This window comes from Oncorhynchus gorbuscha, linkage group LG03 (genome assembly GCF_021184085.1).
Source record: "Oncorhynchus gorbuscha isolate QuinsamMale2020 ecotype Even-year linkage group LG03, OgorEven_v1.0, whole genome shotgun sequence".
NCBI lineage: Eukaryota > Metazoa > Chordata > Actinopteri > Salmoniformes > Salmonidae > Oncorhynchus > Oncorhynchus gorbuscha.
This window is the reverse complement of record NC_060175.1, coordinates 96,869,907-96,882,264: the sequence shown is the minus strand read 5'-3', so window position 1 is coordinate 96,882,264 and position 12,358 is coordinate 96,869,907. Positions and strand designations below refer to the sequence as shown.

At 39.5% G+C, this 12,358-nt stretch overlaps 1 protein-coding gene across 1 annotated transcript in view; it reads left to right on the top strand.

The window, feature by feature from the left end:
* The window catches only part of LOC124032324 (ATP-dependent 6-phosphofructokinase, muscle type-like), a 30,072-nt gene that overhangs the window by 12,114 nt on the left and 5,600 nt on the right, over positions 1-12,358 (top strand). The window contains exons 14-17 of the mRNA XM_046344637.1: positions 2,550-2,637; positions 2,919-3,071; positions 4,795-4,959; positions 9,635-9,696. Of these exons, the coding sequence (XP_046200593.1) occupies positions 2,550-2,637; positions 2,919-3,071; positions 4,795-4,959; positions 9,635-9,696 (468 nt within the window). The remainder of the gene's footprint in view (positions 1-2,549; positions 2,638-2,918; positions 3,072-4,794; positions 4,960-9,634; positions 9,697-12,358) is intronic.

Here is a 12,358-nt window from a genome sequence, read left to right as displayed (position 1 = left end):
ATCATATCTCTTTTTCAACTCCGTTTGTATTGTCAACTGGGGTGGAACCAATGATTTGTATATACACTAGATGACTGACAGGTGTCTTGTTTTGAAGCCACTGTGCCTCCATCTTGGCATTCCCTACCATAGTAAAAAATTATATCTCTACTTGTTTTTACCATGTTTATTCTATTACAGACACCTTAATGCATACTTTTAAATTATTTTATGTGAGCTAAACATAAAAATAAAAATGAAAAAATATATAAAAAATGTTTCCTTATAGTATAATATTTTGAAAGTACTAGTGTTACTGTCCCCACTGCAAAAAAACAAACATTTTATCCTTGAAACATTTAATTGAAATAGAGCTAGCCAGCTTGTAGTCCTAAAACACATCAATAAGTTACCTCTGTTTTGTTCAGACATCCTAATGGCAAAATTGAATGTGGAAAAAATTGTGTTTTTGAAAATAAGGTCTGAGGTTAACACAGGCTTAGGAGATCTTATACGTTTTGCTCTATGAGATAATAGCAGTCAGTTAACATGACCTTTATGATGCCTTTATGTGATGTATGTGTATGTATGTATGTATGTTCATTACTATGTACACTACCAGTAAAAAGTTTTAGAACATCTACTCAGTCAAGGGGTTTCTTTATTTGTATTGTTTTCTACATTGTAGAATAATAGTGAAGACATCAAAACTATGAAATAACACATATGACAGTAATCATGTAGGAACCAAAAAAGTGTTAAACAAATCTAAATATATTTACTTCTTCAAAGTAGCCACTTTTTGCCTTGATGACAGCTTTGCACACTCTTGGCATTTTCTCAACCAGCTTCACCTGAAATGCTTTTCCAACAGTCTTGAAGGAGTTCCCACATATGCTGAGCACTTATTGGCTGCTTTTCCTTCACTCTGCTGTCCAATTAATCGCAAACCATCTTGATTTGGTTGAGGTCGGGGGATTGTGGAGGCCAGGTCATCTGATGCAGCACTCTCCCTCTCCTTCTTGGTAAAATAGCCCTTACACAGCCTGGAGGTGTGTTGGGTCATTGTCCTGTTGAGAAACAAATGATAGTCCAACTAACCCAAAGCAGATGTGATGACGTTTCGCTGCAGAATGCTGTGGTAGCCATGCTGGTTAAGTGTGCCTTGAATCCCCCCCCCCCACACACCACCATAACACCACCTCCTCCTTGCTTTACAGTGGGAAATACACATGTGGAGATCATTTGTTCATCCACACTGCATCTCACAAAGACCAAAAATCTCCAATTTGGACTCCAGACCAGAGGACAAATTTCCACCGGTCTAATGTCCTTGTTTCTTGGCCCAAGCAAGTCTCTTCTTGTTATTGGTGTTCTTTAGTAGTGGTTTCTTTGCCGCAATTCGACCGTGAAGGCCTGATTCACGCAGTCTCCTCTGAACAGTTGATGTTGAGATGTGTCCGTTACTTGAACTCTGAAGCATTTATTTGGGCTTCAATTTCTGAGGCTGGTAACTCCAATGAACTTCCTCTGCAGCAGATGTAACTCTGGGTCTTCCTATCCTGTGACGGTCCTCATGAGAGCCAGTTTCATCATAGCACTTGATGTTTTTTGCTACTGCACTTGAAGAAACATTCAAAGTTTTTGAAATTTTCCGGATTGACTGACCTTCATGTCTTAAAGTAATGATGGACTGTCGTTTCTCTTTGCTTATTATGGACTTGGTCTTTTACCAAATAGGGCTAAATAGGGCTATATTCTGTATACCACCACTACCTTGTCACAACACAACTGATGTACTCAAACACATTAAGACTGAAAAAAAATCCACAAATTAACTTTTAAGAAGGCACAACTGTTAATTAAAATGCATTCCAGGTGACTACCTCATGAAGCTGGTTGAGAAAATGCTGTGCAAAGCTGTCATCAAGGCAAAGGGTGGCTATTTGAAGAATCTCAAATATAAAATATATTTTGATTTGTTTAACACTTTTTTTGGCTACTACATGATTCCATTGTGTTATTTCATAGTTTTGATGTCTTCACTATTATTCTACAATGTAGAAAATAGTAAAAATAAATAAAACCATTGAATGAGTAGGTGTTCTAAAACTTTTTACTGGTAGTGTAAATTCCCCAAAATTCCCAAAAAGTGACGTTAGCTGATAAAAATTATCTCATTGAACAAAATATTTGAGATCTCCTAAGCCTGTGTTTTCCACAGACCTTATTTTTCGCCGTTTATCCAAAAACGGCATTCAATTTTCTCATAGGCTTTGTCCAACGAATCGGGTCGGAGTTGGTGCCTACAAAAAGACGCCATTACTATTTCTCTCTATACTGTAGAATCCCATTCATTCCTATGGAGGACTGCTCCTACTGGGGAGTGTCAATATGGCCGACTGTTGGCTTCAAAGCCTCTCATTGGCCAATACATATTATCAGCAATCTAGAGTTTATGTAAAAAATTGAAAAATAGAGATTAAAAATATAAACCCTTCCCCTGCTTGTGAGTACTGTATATCACTGATGTTTCACACAATAACTGCTGTCTGCTTCTTCATTTGAAGAGTCCTGCCTTCTAAGTACATTGAGGAAATCAGCTTGACTATTGCTAAGTTCAATATCCACTCTCTGGTAATAATTGGAGGGTTTGAGGTAAGAGTCCTAAGACTACCCCATCACATGCATGTCTTCTTTGATATGTGGTTGTCTTACCTACTTCAGAACATTAAATTGAATTTGATAAATGACTAAGGTGTCAATGTAATGTATAACCACAAAACCACAAAAGACAAGTACCTCAGTAGTGTCTCCCACTGCTGCACTTCCCCTCCTTTCACCTCTCTCTCAAAATCAAATCAAATCAAATTGTATTTGTCACATGCTTCGTAAACATCAGGTCTAGACTCTCCCCTCTCCTCCTGTCCCCTCCCCAGGCGTTTATGGGTGGTCTGGAGCTGGTGACAGCCAGGGAGAAGTATGAGGAGCTGTGCATTCCCATGGTGGTCATCCCCGCCACTGTCTCCAACAACGTACCCGGCTCCGACTTCAGCATCGGAGCTGACACCGCCCTCAACACCATCACCTCGGTGAGTACCATAAAACATCAACACCATCACCTAGGTCAGTACCGTAATACACCATCACCTAGGTCATTACTGTAATACACCATCACCTAGGTCAGTACTGTAATACATCAACACCATCACCTAGGTCAGTACTGTAATACATCAACACCATCACCTAGGTCAGTACTGTAATACACCATCACCTAGGTCAGTACTGTAATACACCATCACCTAGGTCAGTACTGTAATACACCATCACCTAGGTCAGTACTGTAATACACCATCACCTAGGTCAGTACTGTAATACACCATCACCTAGGTCATTACTGTAATACACCATCACCTAGGTCAGTACTGTAATACACCATCACCTAGGTCAGTACTGTAATACATCAACACCATCACCTAGGTCAGTACTGTAATACACCATCACCTAGGTCATTACCGTAATACACCATCACCTAGGTCATTACTGTAATACACCATCACCTAGGTCATTACTGTAATACACCATCACCTAGGTCATTACTGTAATACACCATCACCTAGGTCAGTACTGTAATACACCATCACCTAGGTCAGTACTGTAATACACCATCACCTAGGTCAGTACTGTAATACACCATCACCTAGGTCAGTACTGTAATACACCATCACCTAGGTCAGTACCATAATACACCATCACCTAGGTCAGTACCGTAATACACCATCACCTAGGTCAGTACTGTAATACACCAACACCTAGATCAGTACTGTAATACACCATCACCTATGTCAGTATTGTAATACACCATCACCTAGGTCAGTACTGTAATACACCAACACCTAGGTCAGTACTGTAATACACCATCACCTAGGTCAGTACTGTAATACACCATCACCTAGGTCAGTACTGTAATACATCAACACCAACACCTAGGTCAGTACTGTAATACACCAACACCATCACCTAGGTCAGTACTGTAATACACCTACACCATCACCTAGGTCAGTACTGTAATACACCTACACCATCACCTAGGTCAGTACTGTAATACACCAACACCATCACCTAGGTCAGTACTGTAATACACCAACACCATCACCTAGGTCAGTACTGTAATACACCAACACCAACACCTAGGTCAGTACTGTAATACACAATCACCTAGGTCAGTACTGTAATACACCAACACCTAGGTCAGTACTGTAATACACCTACACCATCACCTAGGTCAGTACTGTAATACACCTACACCATCACCTAGGTCAGTACTGTAATACATCAACACCAACATCTAGGTCAGTACTGTAATACACCATCACCTAGGTCAGTACTGTAATACACCAACACCATCACCTAGGTCAGTACTGTAATACACCAACACCATCCCCATTACATCACCAACATCTGGTTTGTGTTCAGTAGGGAGAAAATGTTTTGAAACTGTGAGGTGCTGATGTACCTGAGCTTGTCCCGTAAGAAAACAAATGTTCAATTCTCCATTGCAAAACATTTTCCTATGATGTGAGTCACACATCACATCAACCAACCCAATGCCACAGTCCAAACCATAACTACCACATTCTGTAACACCTGTGAGACCTGCTTAAAATGTATGTAATGTCTGTCTTCAACTGAAGCAGTTTAATTTGTGCTTTAACTGTCATCAAATGAATCATCACTATGCCCCTATCCTCGCTACGCTCACTTTTGCTTCTTCCCTCTCTCCCCCTCTCCTGATTCCTGATTCCCCTATAACAGACCTGTGACAGGATCAAGCAGTCAGCAGCAGGCACCAAGCGTCGTGTGTTCATCATTGAGACCATGGGAGGGTACTGTGGTTACCTGGCTACCATGGCAGGTCTGGCTGCAGGGGCGGATGCTGCTTACATCTATGAGGACAAGTTTGGAATCAGGGACCTCGAGGTGAGATGATGGATACACTCTCTCTCTCTCTCTCTCTCTCTCTCTCTCTCTCTCTCTCTCTCTCTCTCTCTCTCTCTCTCTCTCTCTCTCTCTCTCTCTCTCTCTCTCTCTCTCTCTCTCTCTCTCTCTCTCTCTCTTCTCTCTTTCTCTCTTTCTCTCTCTTTCGCTCTCCGATGACATTGAGAGCTTTAGACACCGTGTACATAAAGAACACTACAGTATGCTAGCTTGTGAAAATCTTTGGGCCAGTTTCCCAAACACAGATTAAGTTTAGTCCTGTATTATCCCATATATATATTTTAAAAAACGACTATAGTGTACTATTCACTGTAGTGTTTCTGTGGACTTGACTGTAGTATTCAGTGCAGTATACTGTAGTATACTGTAGTATGTACAGTTAAATATAGTATAATTACTGTAGTAAAATAAAACGGTAGTATTTTTGCAGACTATACTAGTAGTTACTGTAGTGTTTTTGTTTTATTATTTTTGACATAGAAGTGGAGAATTTCTCCTTCAGGAAACCTACTGGAAGAGCATCTTTCCATTACCTGTTGTTGGTAGTTAGGACTGGGGTCTGAACAGATAGTTCAGAGATTCATCTCTTTTCTATAACCTTTAGGAACACAATATATGGTCTATACTTGCATGTAGGTTTCTCACACAGATTGCGATATGGGGAGGGGGATATGCAGGGTATATACAAATTAAATACTGTAGTATTTACTATAGTTTTAAAAAGTGTTGTGTTTTTGCGGACGTTACTGTAGTATTTACTACAGTGTTTTTTGCATATAATACTTTCGTATTTACTATAATATTATACAGTATAATACAACATTTTATAGTAAGTACTACAAATGATTGAGGGATACTACAGTGTGTACACTACAGTGTATCAATATTTTTTTTAATGTTTAAATTTTTTAGGAGGTAGCTTTAATATTGCAGATAGATTGTGTCTTTCATCAAAGTAATTGTCTGCGTCATTTCCAATCCCCCATATGTATTTGTTTGTAAATATACAGTACCAGTCAAAAGTTTAGACACATCTACTCATTCAAGGGATTTTCTATATTTGTACTATTTTTACATTGTAGAATAATAGTGAAGACATCAAAAATATGAAATAACACATATGGAATCATGTAGCCACCCTTTGCCTTGATGACAGCTTTGCACACCTGTTTTTGATATATATCTTTCAACTGTGCTGTGTTACTTCACAAAAGTTTTGAACCTTTTGGTACTTAAATGAAACTGGTATATTTTTTTATTTATCACAATTTTGGTCTTTAAATGCAGAAGACACATTTTTTTAACCTTTATTTAACCAGGCAAGTCAGTTAAGAACAAATTCTTATTTTCAATGACGGCCTAGTGGGTTAACTGCTTGTTCAGGGGCAGAACGACAGATTTGTACCTTGTTAGTTCGGGGGTTTGAACTTCCAACCTTCCGGTTACTAGTCCAACGCTCTAACCACTAGGCTACCTTGCCGCCCAGCATTTCAATTGAAGGCATTTAGTATCCCAACTTCTGACTTGGTATCCCAACTTCCTTTTCCCTAATTGCATCTCGAAGTTCCTCTTCTGTCATTTTTCCTTCACATGAGTCTTTCCGTACAGCTTTTAATTTTACATTATTAATAGTTAATTAATTAATAGTTAATAATTATTAATAGTGGAGATGGAGGATATTGAAACAAAAACAGATGCATATAGTACTTTACTTCCTCTTTCAAAATATTGTTTGGCGAATCATGGGTGACTGTAACAAGTTTCAGTAAATTATTTTTTGGTAGCATTTCTATTATTATTATTATTGTGTCCCATACACTAATGGGATCTGCTGTACCCATGTTATGTAGGCAGCACCTTAATTGGGGAGGACGGGCTCGTGGTAATGTCTGGAGCGGAATCAGTGGAACGGTATCGAATACATCAAACACATGGTTTCCATGGTTTCCATGTGGTTGATGTCATTCCACTTGTGCCGTTCCTGACATTATTATGAACTGTCCTCCCCTCAGCAGCCTCCACTGGTGTGTAGTATAGTACTCTACAGTATACTACAGTTTACTATATAATTACATAGTAAGTACTATAGTATACAATAGTATACTTTTACTATAGTAAAATGTAGTATTTTGGGGGGCAGCAGGTAGCCTAGTGGTTAGATTGTTGGACTAGTAACCGAAAGGTTGCAAGATCGAATTCTTGAGCTGACAAGGTAAAAATCTGTCGTTCTGCCCCTGAACAAGGCAGTTAACCCACTGTTCCTAGGCCATCATTGAAAATAAGAATTTGTTCTTAACTGACTTGCCAAGTTAAATAAAGGTTATAAAGGTTAAATCTTCATTGAACATGATTTCTAGTCCAGGACAAGGCTTAATCTGTGTCTGTTAAACCAACACTTTTCCTATATATTTACATTTACATTTAAGTCATTTAGCAGACGCTCTTATCCAGAGCGACTTATAATTATTGACGATACATCTATATAAAAGTAAACATGAGGTCTCCTCTATATAAGAGTAAACATGAGGTCTCCTCTATATAAGAGTAAACATGAGGTCTCCTCTATATAAGAGTAAACATGAGGTCTCCTCTATATAAGAGTAAACATGAGGTCTCCTCTATATAAGAGTATACATGAGGTCTCCTCTATATAAGAGTAAACATGAGGTCTCCTCTATATAAGAGTAAACATGAGGTCTCCTCTATATAAGAGTAAACATGAGGTCTCCTCTATATAAAAGTAAACATGAGGTCTCCTCTATATAAGAGTATACATGAGGTCTCCTCTATATAAGAGTAAACATGAGGTCTCCTCTATATAAAAGTAAACATGAGGTCTCCTCTATATAAGAGTATACATGAGGTCTCCTCTATATAAGAGTAAACATGAGGTCTCCTCTATATAAGAGTAAACATGAGGTCTCCTCTATATAAGAGTAAACATGAGGTCTCCTCTATATAAGAGTAAACATGAGGTCTCCTCTATATAAGAGTAAACATGAGGTCTCCTCTATATAAGAGTAAACATGAGGTCTCCTCTATATAAGAGTAAACATGAGGTCTCCTCTATATAAGAGTAAACATGAGGTCTCCTCTATATAAGAGTAAACATGAGGTCTCCTCTATATAAGAGTAAACATGAGGTCTCCTCTATATAAGAGTAAACATGAGGTCTCCTCTATATAAGAGTAAACATGAGGTCTGAGGTCTCCTCTATATAAGAGTAAACATGAGGTCTCCTCTATATAAGAGTAAACATGAGGTCTCCTCTATATAAGAGTAAACATGAGGTCTCCTCTATATAAGAGTAAACATGAGGTCTCCTCTATATAAGAGTAAACATGAGGTCTCCTCTATATAAGAGTAAACATGAGGTCTCCTCTATATAAGAGTAAACATGAGGTCTCCTCTATATAAGAGTAAACATGATATAAATGTTTATAGGTTTCCTCTCAATCAAAATAAAATAAAATAATATTTGTTACATGCGCCGAACACAACCGTGAAATGCTTACTTACAAGCCCTTAACCAACATTGCAGTTTTAAGAAAATAGAGTTAAGAAAAGATTTACTAAATAAACGAAAGTATTTTTTTTAAACATTAAATGAAAAGTAACACAATAAAATAACTATAATGAGGCTATATATAAGGGGTACCGGCACTGAGTCGATGTGTGGGGGTACAGGTTAGTCAAGGTTATTTGTACATGTAGGTAGGAATAAAGTGACTATGCATAGATAATAAACAGAGAGTAGCAGCAGCAGCAGTGTAAAAACAAAGGGGGGGGGGGGGGTCAATACAAATAGTCTGAGTAGCCATTTGATGAATTGTTCAGCAGTCTAATGGCTTGGGGGTAGAAGCTGTTAAGGAGCCTTTGAGACCTAGACTTAAGAGACCTAGACGCTCCGGTACCGCTTGCCGTGCGGTAGCAAAGATAACGGTCTATGACTTGGGTGACTGGAATCTTTGACAATTTTTTGAGGCCTTCCTCTGACACCGTCTAGTATATAGTTCCTGGATGACAGGAAGTTTGGCCCAAGTGATGTACTGGGCCGTACGCACTACCCTCTGTAGCGCCTTATGGTTGGATGCCGAGCAGTTGCCATACCAGGCAGTGATGCAACCGGTTAGGATGCTCTCAATGGTGCAGGTGTATAACTTTTTGAGTATCTGAGGACCCATGCCAAATCTTTTCAGTCTCCCAAAGGCAAAAGGTGTTGTCATTCGCTCTTCACAACTGTCTTGGACCATGATCGTTTGTTGGTGATGTGGACAACAAGGAACTTGAAACTCTCGACCTGCTCCACTACAACCCTGAATATGTGAATGGGGGCGTTCGACCCTCCTTTTCCTGTTGTCCACGATCATCTCCTTAGTCTTGCTCACGTTGAGGGAGAGGTTGTTGTCCTCCCACCACACTGCCAGGTCCTGACCTCCTCCCAATAGGCTCTCTTATCGTTGTCAGTGATCAGGCCTACAGTACCACCGCAGTGTTGTCAGCAAACTTAATGATGGTGTTGGAGTCGTTCTTGGCCACACAGTCGTGGGCGAGCAGGGAGTACAGGAGGGGACTAAGTATACATTATATAAATGTTTATAGGATTCCTCTATATAAAAGTATACATGATATGAATGTGTCTGGCTCCGGTTTACAGATGAACGTAGAGCATCTCGTGCAGAAGATGAAGACAGACGTGAAGAGAGGTTTGATTCTCAGGTGGGTTTCATTCAAGCTTTCATTAATTTATTTATTCAGTAATGTATTTATTTATTCATTCATTCATCTAGATCTCCATCTGCCATACTTGTTATTTTCCAAAACTCTCTCCCTCCCACCCTCATGTTACATTTTTGGCATTTAACAGATGCTCTTATCCAGAGTGATTTCCTTAGTAGGGCCCATAAAAAGTTAAATGGGATTCCATTGCATTTTCAACTCTACAAATTGCTGTCACAAAAACGGTTGTGTTATATAGCAAATGTGCCCACTCTGGTTGCAAATGCGCTCCAGCCAACAGCCCGCAAATACAGGCTAGCCTACTGTACATGATGAGATTATTAGGGATAAGAGCAAGACTCATTTTGTTTGTCAAATGGCAGCCAAGCATCGATCATCATGTCACCAGAATATGATGTATTTATTGGAAAGGACCATCAAGCTCATCACGTGCACTTTCACCACCCTGTGAAGTTCATCACGTGCACTTTCACCACCCTGTGAAGTTCATCACGTGCACTTTCACCACCCTGTGAAGTTCATCACGTGCACTTTCACCACCCTGTGAAGTTCATCACGTGCACTTTCACCACCCTGTGAAGTTCATCACGTGCACTTTCACCACCCTGTGAAGTTCATCACGTGCACTTTCACCACCCTGTGAAGTTCACCACAATTTATTTAATCTGTAGCCTAATAAACTGTATGCTTTCCCCAATCATAGTGGGAGGACCACACAATATAGTTGAAGTCAGAGGTTTACATACACCTTAGCCAAATACATTTAAACTAAGTTTTTCACAATTCCTGACATTTAATCCTAATAAAAATTCCCTGTCTTAGGTCAGTTAGGATCACCCCTTTTTTATGTGAAATGTCAGAATAATAGTAGAGAGAATTATTTATTTCAGGTTTTATTTCTTTTATCACATTCCCAGTGGGTCAGAAGTTTACATACACTAATTTAGCATTTGGTAGCGTTGCCTTTAAATTGTTTAACTTGGGTCAAACGTTTCGGGTAGCTTTCCACAAGCTTCCCACAATACGTTGGGTGAATTTTGGCCCATTCCTCCTGACAGAGCTGGTGTAACTGAGTCAGGTTTGTAGGCCTCCTTGCTCGCACACACTTTTTCAGTTCTGCCCACAAATTTTCCATGGGAATGAGGTCAGGACTTTGTGATGGCCACTCCAATACCTTGACTTTGTTGTCCTTAAGCCATTTTGCCACAACTTTGGAAGTATGCTTGGGGTCATTGTCCATTTGGAAGACCCATTTGCGACCAAGCTTTAAGTTCCTGACTGATGTCATGAGATGTTGCTTCAATATATCCACATAATTGTCCTCCCTCATGATGCCATCTATCTTGTGAAGTGCACCAGTCCCTCCTGCACTAAAGCACCCCCACAACATGATGCTGCCACGCCCGTGCTTCACGGTTGGGATGGTGTTCTTCGGCTTGCAAGCCTCCCCTTTTTCCTCCAAACATAACGATGGTCATTATTGGTAAACAGTTATATTTTTGTTTCATCAGACCAGAGGACATTTCTCCAAAAAGTACGAACTTTGTCCCCATGTGCAGATGCAAACTGTAGTCCGGCTTTTTTATGGCAGTTTTGGAGCAGTGGCTTCTTCCTTGCTAGGCAGCATTTCAGGTTATGTCGATATAGGACTCGTTTTACTGTGGATATTGATACTTTTGTACCTGTTTCCTCCAGCATCTTCCCATGGTCCTTTGCTGTTGTTCTGGGATTGATTTACACTTGTCGCACCAAAGTACATTCATTTCTAGAAGACAGAACGCATCATCTTCCTGAGTGGTATGATGGCTGTGTGGTCTCATGGTGTTTATACTTGCGTACTATTGTTTGTACAGATGAATGTGGTACCTTTAGGCGTTTGGAAATTGCTCCAAAGGATGAACCAGACTTGTGGAGGTCTACACATTTTTTTCGGAGGTCTTGGCTGATTTCTTTTGATTTTCCATGATGTCAAGCAGATGTACTGAGTTTGAAGGTAGACCTTGAAATACATTCAGAATTACACCTCCAATTGATTCAAATTATGTCATTTAGCCTATCAGAAGCTTCTAAAGCCATGACATAATTTTCTGGAATTTTCCAAGCTGTTTAAAGGCACAGTCAACTTAGTGCATGTAAACTTCTGACCCAATGGAATTGTGATACAGTGACTTATAAGTGAATTACTCTTTCTGTAAACAATTGTTGGAAAAATTCCTTTTGTCATGCACAAAGTAGATGTCCTATCTGACTTGCCAAAACTATAGTTTGTTAACAAGAAATTTGTGGAGTGGTTGAAAAACGAGTTTTAATGACTCCAACCTAAGTGTATGTAAACTTACGACTTTAACTGTATATCAGTGACCCCAAGTTTACATCAGTATCATGGTTATTATATGAATATTTGCTCATAAAGGCGTTTCCACCCCTATTTTACACATAATACATTTGACCTTCTCAAAACAATCCCACCATCTCTTTGCTCAAAGGAGAAAACCCTTGAGCGTCAGCCCCGCCTCCATAGCCATCTTTCATTGAGGATTGTCGTGTGTATCCTTAGCAGGATAGTTTTAAACCCCTTTAATGCGTAGATGGAAACCCGGTTATAGTAAGCAAACAATTCCTCCATAAAGCAGCTATCAGC